The sequence below is a fragment of the Phalangium opilio genome, unplaced genomic scaffold (genome assembly GCF_054372755.1).
Source record: "Phalangium opilio isolate 3A_F unplaced genomic scaffold, DU_Popi_V2 ptg000013l_1, whole genome shotgun sequence".
NCBI classification, from domain to species: Eukaryota; Metazoa; Arthropoda; class Arachnida; order Opiliones; family Phalangiidae; genus Phalangium; species Phalangium opilio.
Genome location: NW_028324148.1, coordinates 14,922,481 through 14,942,121, shown reverse-complemented (window position 1 = coordinate 14,942,121; position 19,641 = coordinate 14,922,481). Strand labels below are relative to the sequence as shown.

General features: G+C 39.0%; 3 protein-coding genes and 1 long non-coding RNA gene across 5 annotated transcripts in view; 1 reads left to right on the top strand and 3 right to left on the bottom strand.

Moving 5' to 3' along the window:
* The window catches only part of LOC149709471 (palmitoyltransferase ZDHHC6-like), a 60,813-nt gene that overhangs the window by 36,204 nt on the left and 4,968 nt on the right, over positions 1-19,641 (top strand). Inside the window, exons 1-2 of one of the 2 annotated variants that reach the window (XM_089864850.1) lie at positions 18,770-19,032; positions 19,125-19,363. In XM_089864850.1, the coding sequence (XP_089720976.1) occupies positions 19,136-19,363 (228 nt within the window). In that variant the 5' untranslated portion in view covers positions 18,770-19,032; positions 19,125-19,135. Of the gene's footprint in view, positions 1-18,769; positions 19,033-19,124; positions 19,364-19,641 lie in introns of those variants that run through there. The other variant, XM_089864851.1, reaches the window with a different exon arrangement.
* On the bottom strand, positions 338-1,732 carry LOC149709474 (uncharacterized). The gene is made up of 3 exons (XR_016380335.1): positions 1,412-1,732; positions 564-667; positions 338-496 (listed from the first exon to the last, which is right to left on the bottom strand). It is a non-coding gene; the product is annotated as an uncharacterized LOC149709474 (long non-coding RNA).
* Positions 3,847-10,359, bottom strand: LOC149709473 (fatty acyl-CoA reductase 2-like). Its single transcript, XM_089864037.1, has 15 exons — positions 10,295-10,359; positions 9,851-9,941; positions 8,991-9,041; positions 8,873-8,919; positions 7,817-7,937; positions 7,283-7,429; positions 7,007-7,182; positions 6,262-6,441; positions 5,960-6,137; positions 5,835-5,879; positions 5,178-5,296; positions 4,868-5,113; positions 4,658-4,787; positions 4,091-4,221; positions 3,847-4,012 (listed from the first exon to the last, which is right to left on the bottom strand). Exons 1-15 carry the CDS (start codon positions 10,357-10,359, stop codon positions 3,934-3,936), a joined length of 1,806 nt encoding a protein of 601 aa, XP_089720163.1. The 3' UTR covers positions 3,847-3,933.
* On the bottom strand, positions 12,203-17,268 carry LOC149709472 (cytochrome P450 4V2-like). The gene is made up of 10 exons (XM_089863626.1): positions 16,864-17,268; positions 15,991-16,103; positions 15,821-15,909; positions 15,164-15,354; positions 14,733-14,929; positions 13,972-14,133; positions 13,737-13,910; positions 13,602-13,668; positions 13,192-13,371; positions 12,203-12,501 (listed from the first exon to the last, which is right to left on the bottom strand). The coding sequence occupies exons 1-10, from the start codon at positions 17,060-17,062 to the stop codon at positions 12,326-12,328; spliced, it is 1,548 nt and encodes a 515-aa protein (XP_089719752.1). The 5' UTR covers positions 17,063-17,268; the 3' UTR covers positions 12,203-12,325.

Below are 19,641 nucleotides of genomic sequence, written 5' to 3'. Positions count from 1 at the left end.
GTGGCCGGAAAACTTGTACTCCAACGTATCTCGCTCTAAACCAATTTAAAATTTGTGTAATATCAGGGATAGATTTAATTTTATAAGTAGGAATGGAGAACGGTTAGTATTTACTTCAGTTATTCCGACTCATAGACCACCCAGTATAGAGCCCTCTCCCTCCCTCCAACACTTAACAAAAAGTTTAAATTATATCTTATTGGCTGCTCACTTAAACTACGTTTTGATGACGTTGCTGACGGGGACGGCGAAAAATACGTAATTCCTTTTTACCTCTGTCGCTATAACCCGCCGCCTCTTCTTTCATATCCCCCCTCCGTCCCGGGGAAGGGGGTCCTGGGCTTTGACGCGCGCCCAGATATCCCTCTGTTCTCCATTCCTACTTCTAAAATTAAATCTATCCCTGGTGTAATGTTAAATTATAATTACTCCTGATTGTAAGTATTCTGTGATATTTTCGTATTGAAGAGCGTAATCCTGCTCATAGAAAAGTGGTCTATGAAAAAGCATTATTTTGTTTAATTATTTATTTGCGTAAATTAAATTTTAAAATTAATTAATACCGTATTAATCTCTCGTCAATTATGTAACTCAGAATATAGAAATACGTCGATACTTGATCCAATTTTGTGTAAGAGTAACGATTATCGGCGTCATTGTACACATCCTATGTTATTTAATGAGTGTCCATTCATTATTTAAGTTTTATCATATAACCAATGGCAAATAGGATTAACAGAAAGTAAGCTAGTTTGGTAGCTTAACGAAAGTCTTTTATTGTATTGAAGGGGGTTGATACATTGCCATCCCTCTTTGCGCTCTCTCATTATACAAAGAGACCACAGCGCAAACGCCGAAAAGAGAGGTGAAAGGCAGAGTTTTACCCCCACCGTGTCTTTAGTTATGCAGAAGAGGCTTTTGAATTACGACCTACACCATCTCTAAAAATCTACATTTCTTTCTCTCTCGCTTCTTTGAAAAATCATCAAGCAATCAGCGCTTTACTATAATATTCTACCGCAGTGGGGCGGTAAATACGTAGTGTTCCATAAAGGGTAGAAGGACCGTGGACGATTTTGAGTCGAAAACGTTTTAACTTCTATAACCAGTTTTGGCCCCACAAGTTACGATCATTGGAACAGTGTTTAACGGATGACCCCCTTAAGTTTAACGCAAGAAACTGAACACACAATGCATTAATTTTATTTAAAATACTCATCCAATGATCGTAACTTGTGTTAGGGATGTACTTACCTTGTGGGGCATTCAAAATCGGTTATAAAAGTTACACCATTTCTTACTCAAAATTTATTGCTCACTCTATTTCGGTCCCTCCCCTTTTGGAACTCTCTCATTAAGAATTAACTTACTTTCTAATATTCATATTTGCCATTGATATTACTGGACTCACCGCGGGTATTAGAATGGTAACGTTGTACAAGTTATCCGTTACTTCATCCATTTTTGCGAAGAAATTATGATATCTCTGGATTATCTAGAGTAGATCGTCACAACTGATAAGTCCGAAATCCGAAGCTCTTGTTTATCAGCTACAACCAACTCGAGCGAGGTGAACAGCGAAAAATGCACGCATTTAATTACATTGAAGCGTAACCTTCATTGATTTCAATGCTTAGTAACAAGTGCAATGTTTTATATTCACTATTGGTCCCCTTTTTCAGCCCACAAAGCAAGCTACGCAATCCGAAGCCTTCTTTAAGAATTCATGAGATTATCATTGATTTTAGTGTTCGCAATACAGAAAAAGCGCCCCTCAATTTGCATGTAAAACTTTCATAGCACGCTCTCTCTCGAAACAAGAGGACAATTATTGATTAATTTTTTTCTTATTACTTAATTTCATCATGGATGTTTTAAATACTATTGAGGACAGGGATAAGTGAGGTGAGATGGATTGTAAATGATGATGGGTGACCTGAGGAACCGTAACTCTCCCAGTGTACCACCTCATGGTTCATACAAACCTGGAAAACAGGGAAAACCTGGAAAAATCAGGGAAATAAATAGTTAACAAGAACCTCAGGGAAAATTCAGCGAAATCAGGGAAATTTGCGTCAAAAAGTGTCCGAGTAATTAATAAAATTGATCATAAACATAGGATTAACATTACACTAAACTTTGGAGGCTCATAACTCTGGTTCTACTAGAGATACGGGGATGTCCTTCGAGTGTGTTATAGTCATATGTGCCCCCCAACTTGGGATTTCGTCAAACAGGGGCCGAGTAATAGTCCTATTTGCCCCCCTCCTTGGTTAACATTACTCCATAGGATACTCCATATAGGGGGAAAAACCTGGAAAACTCAGGGAAGTATATGGGGAAAAACCTGGAAATCTCAGGGAAATTTGTTTTACAAAAGTTGTATGAACCCTGCGTGACCTATCGCACACCCATACCCTTCGGTAGGCGATTGTTAAGTGCCATTGCATTTGTATGAGAACTAGCTTCTATTTTTAAGACAGAAAATCATCAATTTTGAGTCTAAGTTGTTCTCTACTTCTATGACCGACCTGTTTTGCCCCCACAAGGGACGTACACCCCCAACACGAGTTATGATCATTGCCAGAGTGTTTGGTGGAAATGGTTACTAGTCCTCTTTGCATTACAAAGTCCATGATTTGGCTTTTGCAATTTTAGCGGGTGCTTTAAGAGACAATTTTTCACATTCCATGCAGTAGCTATGGGGGATTTGGACAGTTAGTCTTAAGGCGCTGCAATAACAGAGTTGATTGCGTACGTGATGTGTACGCACTAATGTTCAGTTTTTAATTACTATTAATTATACGTTCTGGACTCGGAATTACTACTACTACCCCCCAGTCTTTCAGCAACAATGTGCGTGTCATTTTGGCTTATGATTTATTCTACTCGCTAAGCCTTCATCTCGTGCGCCTTTATGTCTGTGTCTTAAAGGGAGAAGTGGATAATAAAAGGAAGTATGACACTCTGTATCCTCTTAAGCAAGTAGTCCACTAAGCCTTGTGAAACCGTATCGTTAACATAACGTCACGTATCCAAATACGAACAGAACGCCATCTGATAACGTTTCTTAAACGATGCTTTCGGACTTAGGTAATGGGCGCCCTCTTTCGGATAATTTACGAAAAACGGTAACGATACGGTTTCGCAATTCTAAGTGGACTACTTGCTTTAATTCTTTAGTTATGTAACATTATTCTTCCCAGGAGAGGGAGTCCTTTTTGTTTGTTCTACCTCTTATCAAACTTCAGATGGGCGTCACACCGTAATTACTGTTTCGTACTAAATCCTCAAACCTTGATTGTCTTGACGTGCTGGGACAAAATTCCGCAAGCGCATGCGCCTTGGCAAATAGTTCAGCACTAATAGAGTAATGACGAGGGAACTATTTATCGCGTATGTGAATCGGTTTAGTAACCTCGCTCCAAATGTAAAATGATGTTGGGTAGAATCGTGTTACATTTACCCCGCTTTGTGGTGTTACACTTCTCTCGTATAAAATTATTGTATACTTCTGGTTAAAGGTAGAGTGAAATGGTCTGACAACCATTGAAATCGCTTGAGGTGTTTGTCGTTAATTGGTCCGTGTTACCTCCGTTTATCTGACCATTTCATTCTACCTTTAAGATAAAAATGATAGAGGTGACACTAAGGATGAAATTTGGCAATTATTACGGGTATTAATTTAGGAAGATCGCGACTTTGGTTATCTTGATATTGCAAAGTGTAGTCGCGGAAAAACGAATAATTTTCCCATAATTTAATTTTTACACTGAAATGACTTACCTGATTATTAGACAATATTTACCTAGCTTTTATAAATAGCGTAATAAATTACAACACAAAGTAAAACAAACATCCTTTATTCCAGAAACCAGACAGATTTAAAAAAATATTGTCATTTGTAAGATTATGTTGTGTAAAAAAATACATTCAGAGAAAAACTAAGTAAGCCAAATATAAAATACCGAAACCCAATAAGAAATTCATGAACATGTAGCGGTAGTAGTACCTGGAACAAAAGGATTAAAATTAAAGTGTTAATTCATTTGGTATTCTTGTTCGTATCCCTATTTGAAGTCGCACTTACAATCTCATTTTTCTTATCCTGACTTTGGCATCAGTTTTGTTATCGTCAGGAGAATTCCAACGTCGCATGCCTTCTAACATGATAGCGACATATTCGGGCCAATGGAATGACGACACGTCAAAATTGAAAATCTGCAAGTACAAATCGTGGTATGGTATTCGTAAATGGACAAGGGTTAGCGAACATAATAGCCGAGTAAGGTTTAGTAGACGAGGGTTAGAGATCGAGAGAGGCTTAGTAGACAAGGGTTAGAGATGTAGAATAATCGTGCAAGGCTTAGTAGACAAGGGTTAGAGATGTAGAATAATCGTGCAAGGCTTAGTAGACAAGGGTTAGAGATGGGGAATAAACGAGCAAGGCTTAGTAATCTAGTGTTAGAGATGGAGAATAAACGAGCAAGGCTTAGTAATCTAGTGTTAGAGATGGAGAATAAACGAGCAAGCCTTAGTAGACAAGGGTTAGAGATGGAGAATAAACGAGCAAGCCTTAGTAGACAAGGGTTAGAGATGGAGAATAAACGAGCAAGGCTTAATAAAAGACTTAACAAACGAGGCTTAGGTAACTCACCCTTTGATCGATTGGTGACAACTCTTTGAATAAATTTTCGGCGTTGTCACTCTTGAAGTTAAAATGTCTTTGCATGAAAAACGTTTGCATTGGTAACGTTGAGAAAAATCGACGGTACATGGCCAAGTACCTTAATTAGACAAAAATAATTATTAAGACTTCAACTTAATTATAATTAAGATAAAAATAAAAGTAAAAATTAAATCTCACTTTGGTTTTTGACCCTTTAAGAACAAAACGGAATCGACCAAGGCCGCTGGCAAATAATGATTCATGTATTTCCCAATGGTCAAGTACAATTTGTTGGTGGTCAGCGTGATGTACACGTGATTAAGGGCTTCTCCGTATGGTTGTACTAAACCGTATTCCAAACCGTTTTTCATAAACGTCTCAAAATTGATTGGGTTGCGATTTCCCGAGACCAAATTGTAAACGGGCAACTTGTTTCTACTGATCCTAGTCGGAAAATAATAAATTAGCGTCATAAGCATTCCCGTTGTCACCTCTATAATATTTTTACCTTTTGATGGCCGTGTTCCACGCAACGACAATAATAAGATTGACAACGATATCAAGTGGAACTACATCCATGCGACTAACGCCTCTAACAGGCAAATTGTGGATCAGTCCCATAGCAATCTAAAGCCACGAAAAATAAATAATTTTCACGATTTTAACAGACTGGCCCTTTAAAATAGGAAGGGGAATACGATCAGAAGTATATAATACTTCTCTTCTTCGGGAGAAGTGTACCACCACAAAGCGGGAGGGGTAATTGTAACACGATTCTTCCCAACATCAGAACTAAAACATTAGGAGTGCACAAGGTTACTAAACCGAATCACATACACGATGATAAATAGTTCCCTCATCATTACTCTATTAGCGAAGGCTTAACTATTTGCCAAGGCGCAGATTTTTGTCCCACGTCAAGACAATCAAGGTTTGTGGGTTGATTGCTGTCTGAGGATTTAGTACCAAGTTCAGTTATAGAATTCACCCTAGCACGGTGCGATAGTTACCCATCTGAAGTTTCATAAGCTTAAGAGCAAACTAAAAGGGTAATTTCCTCGCCTGGGAAGAATCACGTTACGTAACTAAAGAATATTAAGAGGATACAGAGTGTCACCCTTCTTCCATTATCCCCTTCTGATACGATGTATAAAATTGAACTTACGACTTTAACGCATCTTGAAAGAATACTGTTACAGTCTCTCCAACCCTGTGAAAATAATGAACTCAACATTGAATGTGTGTCATAACCCTTATTGTTGATGTTATATAAATGGCTTTAGTACTGACCACTGAAGGTTCCTTGAGCGCATTTTCAACTATTGAAGGTCTGACAATGGTAATGGGTAATCCACCAGCGTGATGTTCCAAATATTGTTCAGCCGCAGCTTTGGTCAGTGTGTAAGTGTTGGGACGACCCTCTGAAATACAATCCATTAAACTGTCCATGGCTTCATTGTCCAACTTTCTGTTAAAGAAAATGAAGTGTGGTCGAATTACTATTCTATTTCTTTACTCTATTCATTATTGGCAAGAAGCATCGCTGGTGTTTCAATTGACAGAATGGTCAATTAGCAACTTCAAGTACTTACGAATATGCCTGGAGCAAAAAGTCGGGTTCGACCACCATTGGGTAAACCGTTTCTTCGATGACATTTTTATGGCAATTAGCGAAAGCGGTTGAGATGTAAACCAGTGCTTGAGGATTTTTCAACTTCTTGAAGAAGTCCAAGACGTTTTTGGCCCCCAATAAGTTTATTTCCACAGCCACTCTGAAATATAAATCAATAAATAAGACTCATTCGTTCTTTATTGAATACGGAGATGATTACTATCAAACGCAAATAGAGAAATGACAGAAAGTGAGGTTGTAGAGAGACCGGTCCGGTCTAGACGCGCGACCCAACAAAAGTACTATTTACTACAGATAGTGGGCGAACAAGTGTTGCCAGTGCAATTACGAATGCAATTCAACCTCTATCTACAACAGACTGAAAATCTTGTAGAGGTCCCGTTAGATTTAGTTCCAAACCTAATACGCCAGAGTCACAAATTACTGACGACCCTGTTAAGTCTATGGAGAGGTTTTATTACGTCATACACTACTAAGTCTTACCACACTTTTGTCAGCCATACTGATGGGTTTCAGCTTTCCCCACCCCATCGTTCAACCCACCAGTATGGCCGTTTAAGATACGTCACGAATCTTAGTTCCTCCCCTAACTAAAAGCCCTCTATACCCCACTCTGCTTCTAGACTTTCATTAACACCAACCCAGTGTGCCTAGCTCACTTTCCCTTATTCATATTTGCCTTTTCTATTATTAAGTTAACTTACTTTAAGGGCTCGTTGAATCTGACTGTAGCGGCGCCATGAAAAACGATTGTAATCTCCTCTATTAGTTTCTCCTCTAATTCCATGGAAATTCCCATGTTGGCTTCGGATAAGTCGCCCCAAACTGGGATGATCTTTTTCAGATCATCTGGTCGCTCGCGTTTCAATCTTTCAAACGCCTAAATAATTTCATTAATTAATGCTAATTAAATCTAAGTTACGCCTTTTTGGAACTCCTATAGCATAAGTAAATAATAACCTATAGAGTTTAGACGTTACCTCAGATTGTAATAGTTCTTGAAAGCGATTTTTGTAGTTTTCCGGATCGCCATTGCCATTTCCATTTCCGGTTTTGTTTTTGGGTCTAATCAAGACGTAGACGTTCTTGATGCCTACGCAGCTGTAAAGCAGTTTTTCCACCAGGGCCTGTAAAAGGTTAAACTTTAACCCCGGCTTTGGGACACCCCAAAGTTTTTTCTACGACCCTAATAGAGTAGTGGCACTACATGTTAATTTCTCATGGAACATAACGTAGCCAAAGGCAGGGAGGTGCCATTACTCTATACCAGGCTTCATGCCACAGGTGAATCAACGTGACTCTTTGGTACACCTGTCTCCCAAAGTTTTTTTTAATTTCAGAGGTGTTTTCGATGTTAATTTTAGTACAAGCCACTTAAAGGACATTAGCAATGCCTCTCCAAAACCCTTATAATATTTAAGTGCCTTAATTTAGATAAAGGAGGCATTGGTATTTTACACGAGCCACTTAAGAACATTTGGAATCGCGGAATAATATATAATGAGTGGACAAACCTTTCCAATGAATCCAGTAGCTCCCGTTATGAGTACGCTTTGGTCCTGGTAAAAATTGGCCACTTCGGACATTTCCTGGACCATGCCCATCTTCGATAAAGAATAGACCAATTGTGATAGCCTATTCAAGTTTTATTATCAAAATTTTATCGTATGCATTATTTTCAAAAAAAAAAAAAATTCAAGTTGTTTAGTTAAGTAGCTATTTTCGAAAGAAAAATATAATTTACCAAAATAACCTTATCCTCCTAAAAATATTGACTTTACTAGGAGGGTCAAGTTTGAAGTATACGCGAACTACTTTTTCTCAAAGAGGATTTACGTTGTTGTAAAAATACGCCCTGGCTTTGGCTAAAGTGCATTTTACGGTAGTGGGGTTGTTGTTATAACATTTAATGGGGAAAATTATGTTTATTGTTTATTACAATTTGGCGAGACTTAGTATGTTTAAAATTGCGTTAATTACTCAGCTAAGTAAGTATCATTACAACTGGTAATTAGCGTTTTATTTACTTAATTAAACTCCAAATTATATTTGAAATTAAAATCGCTTGTAGAAGTTCTTTTGTGTCGTTTCATTTTGTTGTTAGAAAAATCAGATTAAAAGTGAAATAATTTTAAAGTTTTCGACGTAATTAAAACCACTAGTAATTAGCGTAATCTATATTTAAATACCAAATTACTCTGAAAATTATTAGAATTACGCTTATAAAATCTATCGCATAGTTTTGTGGTTTGACTCAATTAAAGTATGTTAAAATTTATTTAAATTAAAAGTTGCATTGCAATTAAAACCACTAGTAATTAGCGTAATCTATATTTAAATACCTAATTACTTCAGAAAAATATTAAAATTACGCTTATAATTTAGTACTAATCATTTTGTTATGGAGTCAAATACGCGTCTTAACTTAAACTCCGCTTAAACTCAAAGTAAATTAAAATAAATTAAGAAATAAAGCTAATTATTTAAGTTATAATTAGGGATTCATATTTTTCACCCTCTAAATATTTATAAAAATAAAATAATTAAATTAGCAAGTCACTTGCACTTACCTTGCCATTTTGTTGCCGTTCCGTTTCTGACCCGCGGTGAGTGCGAACTGTGAAGTTAAAGACTCCAGAATAACTTTCCCGTATGCTCAAGTATCTCCCGAAAGAATAACTGACTTACTGCTTGATCACTTCGGGAAGTTCGACTTTCAGCGATGAACCACAGAGATATCTTTCAAATTGATGGGGTTTACCCTGAATTGACTCGAATACCACCATGAATATTGAATACGCAGTTCAACTTGTCGTAGATATTAAATTTTGGATCCATGGTGTTTTTATTATTTCTAATTTTTGTTAATTTTAATAAGCTCTGCTACTTCATGGAATTTTAAAATTTTACGTTTATTTACAATTAAATATTATTTTTATGGGAGCTTTCGGACCGCGGTCCTTCCTCAGCCAATTTTGAATCTACACTTGCTTCTGCCGCCATTATCGTGTTAAAGGAACTGTAAAGAAGGCAGCGGCGGGTTGGAACACGTCACTCTGAGACGGCTGTACAATATTCATGGGTGTGTATACGAATCATGAATTGACGTTCTAAGGGGTCAAACCCCTTTTTGGTACAATACAATACAAGAAAGAGTCAAATATTTGACAATGTATTGAAATATTTCGAGGTACTTTCCCAGGTGCGCGCGTATCTCATCTTTAGTATGACCCATCTAAAACCCATATAACACACCTGAGAACATTTATAGGTAAATAAAAGCTTATTCTTGAGAACTAGCTTTTGTTAAATGGTGCTAGGCGGCAGCACTTAACAATCCCCTACACCAAAACGGTAAAGACGCGCGTAAAGGCACAATGGGAGGCTTTCACTCCCGCACATGGCCAAACATCATTCTACTCCATCCCACCTCTGTCCTCTAAGGTTCAATAACCTCTCTATAATTCCATTATGTTCCACAGTGGAAACGTTTGGTTTGAGCTGGATGGAAACGTCAGCAGTTTCTCAATTGTTATTTGGGTTCTTGCCTCTTGGTCACGTTGTTGAAAAGGAGTGGTGTGGTGACTGAGGTCACTCGGAGTGCAACTACTTACCTTTTCATTTGAAATAACTACCGCGCTGCGCTCGTTCAAAATAAAGCATTACGAATCATAAAAGGTCAGAGGTCACCAATATAAAAGACATTTATCGGACTTTAAAATCCTTTTAAAGTGGAACTGAACGAACTACTAGCAAAGGCGAGGCTTTTATGGCCATAAAATGCACCGTGAAGTGACTTCTAGATAGTAAAGCCTGGGGAAGAATTATTGTCCATCGTATCTGCATTTATCTCAACTACAACTGTAGGGAGAGAAAAGAAGTAAATCGTAGAAAGATAATACTTTGACATAGTCTATTCCATAAATTTCTAGAAGTGAAGCAAGCACCATAGGGGCGTGGGAGGTCACTTTCTTGGGTTATTTTCATCGTACCAAGAAGTATAGAGAGCTTTCAGATGGGATAGTAGTAGTCTTAACGGCGCTGTTCTGGTAGCCATATTGGGTCGTGGTCTCAGCTTCATTCCTGCCATTTAAAACCCACCAATATGGCAGCGTAAATTATGCCACGAGACTCAGCTCCTCCTACTCCAACTGAAAGCTCTCTATGCCCCGCTAGAGGCAGTGCGAGTCGGTTAACTCGGGTGAACTCCGTCTGGCGTTGCCTCAACCCAAGATGGCGGCCTCCCGCCCTTTTGTTTACGTTGGTTTCTCTGCAATTGATTAATTTAATGGTCTATAATCTCTCTCGGTTAAAGCGAAGGTAAACAAAAAATAAACTCATAGTACAGTATAGAGCCCCTCCCTCCAACACGTAAGGAAAAGTTTCAATTATCTTATTGGCTCAGTTTTAAACTACGTTTTGATGACGTTGCTGACGGGAACGGTGAAAAATACATAGTTCCTTTTTACCTCTGTCGCTATGACCCGGGGGTCCGGGACTTTGACGCGCGCCCACATTACTCTGTTCTCCATTCCTACTTCTAAAATTAAATCTATCCCTGGTCTTATCAAAAGTATCTTTGTACTTAATGGTGATCTTCTCACGCGTTAATTTTTTTACGTTTCCGAATTGCATTTGCACTACAAAATATTTTAGACATTATCAATTTTTCAATTGGCTGAAACATAGGTTTTGTAAGGCACTTATGCTTTTATTTTAGGGAAGTTAAGTTTTGTAACTGAAGCTCTTAATTCGAAGATATTTTCATCTGTCATATCTTAGTCTTTATACAGTGTAGTAATGACAGTCTCCCAGCTTTGACTGTGTTAAGGTCTACGGGTAAATAACACGGGGGTGCCACTAGTCTATTGGGCTGAAGCATTTTATGATCTTTCTGGATGTTTCTGCACGTGCTCTTTTTTTCAAGTTCCCGGGTTTCCCTTCAAAATTCAAAGGCTCTACGAATTGTTAAGCGAGTTTTTAAAGGGAGGGTGAAGTGGAAAATTAAGTGATATTTTTTCTTCTACTAATTTTAAAACCAATCTGAATAGTGAAACATTAAAGGAAATACCAGGGATAAATTTAATTTTAGAAGTAGGAATGGAGAACAGAGTAATGTCGGCGCGCCTTAAAGTCCCGGATCCCCTTCCACGGGACCCGGGGGGGGGGTATGATAGAAGAAGCCGGTGGGTCATAGCGATAGACGTAAACAGGCATTACGTATTTTTTGCTTTCTCCGAGTGAGTCAACCAATAAGATAATTTAAACTTTTCTTTTACGTGTTGGAGGGAGGGCCTCTATAGTGGGTGGTCTATGAGTCGGAGGGACTGAAGTAAATACTAGCCGTTTGTAAGGTAGAAGTTGCCCCCAGGCAACTCGCTGGTGGTCAATACGAAAGGTAGTTTGGCCTAAGGGAAATCTCGGACGCTTGACAAGCTGTCAAGCGATCCTAAAAACTGATAAGCCATACGGGGTCTTGGCTTTTTGGGAGAGCGACGAAAAAGGGCATTCAGGTTGGAGATCAGTTTTAAGATTATTTTTAAAATTCGTTTATTGTGACACTAAACACCACAAACCCCCAATCCGAGTCACACGTTAGACTCCATTCCTACTTCTAAAATTAAATCTATCCCTGGAAATACAGTCTCCGAATGATTTAAATATGCATTTTGCACGAAGTAGTTTTATAGGAGTGGTAATGTTTTATTTCAAGCTCGTTATATTGTAGGTAATTCATGGTCTCTTATAATATTAATCAATGCAAAGCCACGGGACACCAATAAATAATTTCCAAATCGAGCCATAAAAACCCCTTATTAACAATTAAAAATAGCGTCAATTCTTGAAATTAAGCAACTTTATTCAAACCATAAATGGGATACAAAAAATATTGTTAATTTCTACTATGCAGGTGATTAAATAACTACTATTTTTCTACATTAACTACGTCTAAATTATAATATATCCTTAATTAGTTTAGTAATAGTAAATAAAGGTATAAAACATTTGAGTAAAGATTAGGATTAGTAAGCTTCAGCGACGTGACGGTTTTTAAAGGTTATTTTCACGGGTTTGTGGGGTCGACCAATGGTGCAGAAGTTGATGTGCAAAGTGTCAATGGCGTCTGTTGCCTTGATCTCGAAGCTACGCAGTAAAGCGGCTATGATGTTTCTCAGAGCCCGTTGAGCGAACCCACCACCTGCAAAGTAAAGTGAGGTTATTATCAGAAGGGGATAATTGAAGAAGGGTGACACTCTGTGTCCTCGTAATCCTTTAGTTGTCTATCTTTATGCGATTTCGAGTCGAAAATGTAACTTCTATGACCGATTGTGTCACAAGGGACATCGTAAACAAGTTAGTGACCTTGATATGCTATAGAACTACCTCAGAAGCCTTAGTGTGACGTCATCCAAGCTATTTACAAAATAAAACCAAAGAGGTACCAAACAGGGCCGCCCACTGCCAAAGTTAATCTCGTGACGTTTTACCAAAACACTGACGTCATAACTGAGGTTGCTCTGTATCATAAGTTTGTCACTGGTTACATACAAACTGGAGCTTGTAATTTTGAAGTGAGTGAGGTAGGGGGCATAGATTCGAGGAGGTAAAGCGAGGGAGGCCTGGTGAGTGAGGCGCTGCTGTCAAAGGGGGATTAGTAATGCAGACTAAATAGGAGCTAGATGGAACTTGGTCCTGCAAAATTAACCACCACCGAGTGTAGGACTTCAATTGACTCGCTTCCGTCGTTCTCCTTCTCGAACTAGCTCGAGCTGTAAGTCTCTCAGTAGCATTACGAACTTGTATAGGAAGGGTCATACTTATCATGTAACATATCACTTATAAACTTATGCTAGATGAGCAAAGATTACTTGAAACGTAATTTAATTACCGATGCAATTTCTGGGTCCAGACGAGAATGGGATGAAAGCGTAAGCGTGTCTGTCTTTGGAGTTTTCTGGCAAGAATCGTTCAGGCATGAAATGCTCGGGTTTCTCGTAGTGTTTCTTGGACTTGTGGATGGGAGGTGAAAATACAACGACGTCGGTACCCTTGGGAATAAATCTGCCCTCTGAAATATGTCAAAATGAAAATACAATTAAGTTGCCTATCTTGCAAGCGGAGGTACATCTCCTGGTGTCACGCGGGATCCAAACTCCTAGGCCCTAGTTTAAACTCTGAGCATCTACCAAGTGCGTAGACCTCTCTTTTCTATAATATCACATACCCTTCTCCAAGATCTGGCTGCGTTACAAACAGAAAGACAGAGGGTGGATCTTTCCACTATTACAAATTCCTTACCTATTTTCATGTCCTCTTTGAGCGTTCTAGCGATAATTGGGACGGGTGGGAAAAGTCGGAGACATTCCTGCAATTAACAATACAATTATTTAATTAGTTTTAATTACGCTATGATTAAATTAAAAGTTATCTTACTTTAACGACGCATTCCATGTACTTCATCTTAAGGAAATCTTGACTGGTAATTTCACGTTGGGTGTCGGTACCGAAAATGTCGTCCAATTCTTCGTGGATTTTCTTTTGGATTTCGGGGTTGTTACCGATTAAGAAGACGGCGTATGATAAAGCGGCTTGAACTGTTTCGTAACCCTAGTAGAGATATTTTTAATTTTGTGGACATGTTTGTAATTAAATTCAGGAATACGCATACGGGAATAACGATATTCTCCAATTCGTGGATGACTTCGTTTTCGGAGAATGTTTCCAATTTCTTCAGATGGTTGTCGAGCAAAACATCCAAGACGCAGGGGCGTTCGTCGCTTTGTTCCGTTTCAGCGTTTTTAATGTACAATTCGCGTCTTTCGTCCAAAACCTTAAAAAGTAGTTCATAATTTAATCATGGAGGAAGTAGAGACAAAAGAGTCGAAAGGGGGAGGTAACTTGAACGGAACAGTCGTCTCTGTATCTCAAGCGCATGCGCCCACCCACCTCGGCTTACATTCGAAGCTCCGGACCGGAGGCGCTGTATTAATGTAATAATGCACGATCTAGTCACGAACAGCTGCGGTAAAGTTTAGCTAAGCCTCGGCCGTTAGTTGTAAACGAATTTCATTGTGCATTGCGTAACTGTATTACCAAGCTAGTACTTGATACCGGTTATGAAGGGAAGCTTTTGAGCTGACTGAGAACAAGCCTTTGGGGTAGGCAACCCTCAGTATCGGGACAAACAAGGTGGTTGACCCGTAGCCGTCTCTGCTTACTCTCTGGACTCAAAACACCTACAGCGCAGGCGCCGAAAAGCGAGACGGAAGGCAAAGTTTTATCCCCGTGTCTTTCCCCCTTTGTTACATAGAAGAGCCTTAATTGGTTTATCCGAACCTCCCTCTATCAGTTCTCACTGTTTTAACGCAGATGACGCGTCTGGTACATTTTCTGTAGGACCTCTCCTTTTATACAAACAGCTATTATTACCTCTCTGAAGAATTCTTGGGTGAAGGTTGAATGTCCGATACTCTCTCGTCCGGTCTTGAAAATTGAGAACAAGAAATTGGGAAACAACCAGGGATGGTAGATTCGTTCAGCGGCGATTTCCATGAAGCGATCGATGGCGTGCAACACTTTGCTGTCTTCGGTTAATTGGGCGTTGATGCATTTACCGGTAGCCGATTCTGTTAAGACACCAAAATCATCAATAACAGAACAAGTTTAATAGACCCTGGTTTCTAAAAGTCAGGGCTAAAATATGGTATGGTATTTGACCGACGGAACATTGGGTATGAGGACAAGAAAGACGGAAGATGTGGATGACTTCAAACAAAGTGCGACTTCCGGTGACTATGAAGCCCCGTCTACCGTCTTTGGTTCCATCACCTCTTTTGAAAAATTAAATTAGCGTAACTGACCCATGATGATATCGAAGGTGCATGGTCCGAATAAAGGTTGCATTTCCAATGGTTTTCCGTTCTTCATTTTGTTAATTTTGTCAACCATCACTAAGGCGTGTTTGCTCATGATTTCTTGGAAACTTTCCAACATTTTTAAATGGAAAGCGGGGTTCATCGTCTTGCGATGGATCTTCCATTTTTCGTCACCACTAATTGCATTTAAAAAGGGAATTTAAAATGACTTGACTGGTAGATGATTAGATGATTATCAAAAGTATATAGCTTTAACAACAAAAAGTACACTTTGTTGAAACTTGCTCGCTCCCAGAATAGTGTCGACCCCCCCCCCTCTGCGTATGATTACCTTCCCGACCGTGGAGAGCACAGGGAACAAGGCGTGAATAGGCTCATAATGTAGCAGTACCAAAAATTAATGTTTGAATCGCCAGTATCATTTACTACTTTCTATAATGAACCTATGACGTCAAGCAGCTCTTGCCTGATTGGTTAATTCGTGTAGGGGGTTGAGAGGGGGTAGTTTGCTTATTTCAGTTTATACGTCGTCTGCTGCCAAAGGCAACTAGGGAATTCTTAATGAAGTGTACTTTTTGATTTTACTTCTTTATACTTTTGACACTATTATGCATTGGGTCCCATATTGAATTCTTTACTAACCTCGAGGTAATGAGTCCTTCACCTAAAACACCCTTCAATGGTTGGTAGTACATGGATTTCTTAATTTCAGTTTGACTTTTCAAGACGTACTTTATGTTAAAGAGAAATTGTTAGTGTTAATTACATTGAGAGTTGAAACATAGTTGAGATGATAGTGTAGGGGAACGCACTTCAACAGTTTCGGGAGCGAAAAGAACCACGATGTTCTTCCACCCTCCTTTAATAACGACCATTCCATATTCTTCATATTGTTTCGCCAAAGCCCATAAAGCGTTCAACACACCTGCGTTACAATTAACAAGTATTTAATTAGGCGATTAAACTACCTAACCCAATAAATTTATCAGTTTTCAGACGATTTTTTTGAGATGAAATTTCTAATCCTCATTATTTGTCCCATTGGACAATCAACTTTGGGTATTTCAAATTTCGTTGCGCCTTAGATCGCCCTACTATAGACCTTTTCGACTTAAAAAAGGGGCTAGGCAACCCCCTGTATTGGGACATACAATGGGGTTGATACATTGCCATCCGTCTCTGCACACTCTCATGATACAAAAAGACTACTGCGCAGGCGCCAAAAAGGATCGAGTGAAAGGCAAAGTTTTACCCCCTCTTAGTTACATCAAGACGTGATATCTAGTTTATTAGGGAGAAGGTATAAATTCGCCTGCACATTTCCAGCTCTTTATCTCCAGTCCAAACACGTAGCCTGTCCGGAGTTAATCCCCGCCGCCTCTAAATTACAACAACCAGCATCTCATTGGTTCTTGAAAACTCGTGCAGGTCAGCGCGACGCGAATGACGAAAATTACAGTCATATTTTCCGACTGAGGAGAGGCGAAATAGCCCGGCGGCATCCTTTTACGTCTCCCCTTGTATTTTGAAAGGGGGACTGCAGGACTATGGCGCGCCATCTTATACCTTCTCCCTAATAAACTAGCTATAACTTCTTGGTTACATCGAAATGGTCTATTGAACGACACCCGTTACTTACGAATTTTAGGAGATAGTTTACTAAAATGAAAGTCAAAAGAACTTACTGGCACCATGAGGACCGTTCTTGAATCCTCTCATATTCATGAGAAAATATATGGCATGTCCAAAGGGGAAAATTCCTCTTGGACTGGGCATATCTTTGACCCATTCCGCGTAGTAAACCCGTCTAAGAGCGTAGTAAATCAACGCTGTTGAGGCCAAAATGATGCCAGTTGAAAGCATAGAAGATATTAACAGCTCCATTTTGCAAAGATGTTTCTTTGCTACGAGACTACTTGATCAGTGCGTCTCGAACCCTGCGATTGAACGGACAATGATGGAACTCCGGATTATATGGAAGGATAGTACGTCATATTTGTGACGCGTGTTGTTTCAAGACCGATTGAATTTAATTTGAAATTTCGTAAATTTTTTCGAGGAAGAATTTGGTCTATTTGGAATTAATTAGGATGAAGCAAACATTTCAACGCGAAAAATATCAGAAGGATATAATTATTCTCTTAGTGAGAAGTATTTCATCTGTACTAATAGATAAGCTTTCACTGTTGGGGGTAAAGAAAATTCCTCCCCATCTATAATTTTAAAGCTAAACTTCAGTACAGTGTTTAAAGTAATTTACGATGCGTTATGTAGGGGGCGTGGCACAAAATTATATTTTGAAGTAGTAGCGTTAGTATTTCTGGTGATTGGGCCATGTCACGTGACTGTAATCGTGGAACGACACGGCGGATGGATTCATCATGCCTGAGGCCATTCATGGTTGGCAGGGTTGCCACAAGTTAGGGAAAACCTGGGAATGTCAGGGAATTTCAAAATGGGCCCAAAAAAAGTCAGGGAAAAGTCTGGGAATTTGAAAATTTTCAACGAAGTCAGGAAAAGTTAGGGTTAGTTAAAAGACGAACAGTGAAACAACTAGCTTAAAGGGCTCCTTCGGACCCTTAGACACATGGCCCCGCGGATTTCCATCCCCTCTTCATAGACGATCTTCCTCAACACTTTGCCCCACCGATTTCCGACCCCTAAGTAGTTTCCTCCTTGTTAATATCCCCCTTCTTTCACTCCCTCCCTCTGGTTAGGTAGGGGGGCTCGGAAATCCGCGGGGCCATGTGTCTAAGGGTCCGAAGGAGCCCTTTAAAATAGATGCGTGAAAACGGTGCCCACAAATGTTTTTAGGTAGGAGAGGGGTCTATGCTGGCGTTTCCACATATTACGCCACCTTTTGTCTATCTCCCCTAGTTCTTCCATAATGTAATGAACCACTGTTCAAATTTTCAGTTCAATAAATTTAAATTTTACGAACGTTATCACGTTATCATGCAATATTTACAGAAACTTTCGTAAGCCTCACAAACGGTACCCCAATAAGGGAGATGCACTTTCTCTGTCAATATTCCCTTCTGATAGAGTGCTATCACGACCAAAACACTCATTTCTATTGGACATATCATAGCAAATTTATGGAAATGATTTGGGATTTTATTGAAAAATTTCATATTTGTGGTCCCATGAATATTTTTTTTCCTGTCAAATTTTCCTGTAGTTGAAACCGCGATAACGTATTAGGAAAGACGTGGCCACGTATTTAGTTGCGAAAATTAAAAGATTTGACGGTAAGGTATGTACCGTACAGGTAAAATAGCGACTTGCAATCAATATATGACGACATAATTTTAATGTTTCTGTATTAATTATATTGTGGTTTTTGGATATGATTTAATTTTTTTATTTCGTGAATCTCATGTGATATGATATGACCAAAGCCTTTTGGAAAATAATTTCCTGCAGAATATTTATAGCTTTTGAGTTACAATGATTGTCCCTAGTTTATTTTTCAAGCCCAATTTTGAGGAAAGCGAAGCCCCTCAAAGACTATGGGCATACATAGAATGCGGTTAGTTAGTTTAAGATCCCTGAACGCAAGTAAGGCAGACTGTTTAACGTGACAACGTCGACTGCTAGAGTGTCTGCTCTTTCAGTATGTTAACGTGACAGAGCCGCAGGGTAAATTTTCTTAAAATAGTGAAATTACGATAAATTTATTAATAAAAATTGTAAATTATTTTTGCAAACCATATGCTTAAATCGTGAAATAAAATTAATATAAATTAAATATAAATTTTAAACAATAATTAAGACTTCCAAAGTTAGGCCTTTGCTATTTAATTTCATGTGACCACACCACTTTTCTTTGAAACTTAGTTTTAATTATCAAAGTAATTAATACAATTAAAAATATGATCTTTATTAGTACTTATAAATTAATAATTAAAATAATCTTAAATTGAAATTCATTTTATATTTACAGTTGCAGTAAAGATGTTTCTTCGTCAACTCTTTCATTGGGGTCCATTATTGGCATTGGGAATTGTAAAATGCATCACGTTTAGCACGCTTCAAATTGCCAGCACGTGCTTCACCCCATTTACATCCCTATCGGGAATTCTGTGCTATTTTATGTTTCTATCTTCGGTGGGATTAACGTTGTACCATTTTTTCTGTGCTGCCATTGTTGGACCCGGTTTTGTTCCACTCAAATGGAAGCCTGTATGTATTGACAATTTGGTGCAAAGGCTTAACGTAGGCCAGGGCTTAACGTAGGCCAGGGCTTAACGTAGGCCAGGGCTTAACGTACTCCAGGGCTTAACGTACTCCAGGGCTTAACGTACTCCAAGGCTTAACGTAGGCCAAGGCTTTACGTAGGCCAAGGCTTTACGTAGGCCAAGGCTTTACGTAGGCCAAGGCTTTACGTAGGCCAAGGCTTTACGTAGGCCAAGGCTTTACGTAGGCCAAGGCTTTACGTAGGCCAAGGCTTTACGTAGGCC

Bases quoted from the DNA above. Each gene is read 5' to 3' on its own strand.
- LOC149709472 (XM_089863626.1), bottom strand. From the start codon at position 17,062: ATGGAGCTGTTAATATCTTCTATGCTTTCAACTGGCATCATTTTGGCC. The intron at 14,930-15,163 runs GTCAGTTACGCT...GTGTCTTAACAG, and splicing joins CACCTTCGATATCATCATGG to AATCGGCTACCGGTAAATGC. The intron at 13,372-13,601 runs GTAAGGAATTTG...GACATATTTCAG, and splicing joins CAAAGAGGACATGAAAATAG to AGGGCAGATTTATTCCCAAG.
- LOC149709473 (XM_089864037.1), bottom strand. From the start codon at position 10,359: ATGGCTACCAGAACAGCGCCGTTAAGACTACTACTATCCCATCTGAAA. The intron at 7,183-7,282 runs GTAACGTCTAAA...GAAATTATTTAG, and splicing joins AAGAACTATTACAATCTGAG to GCGTTTGAAAGATTGAAACG. The intron at 5,114-5,177 runs GTAAAAATATTA...TTTTCCGACTAG, and splicing joins TGGAACACGGCCATCAAAAG to GATCAGTAGAAACAAGTTGC.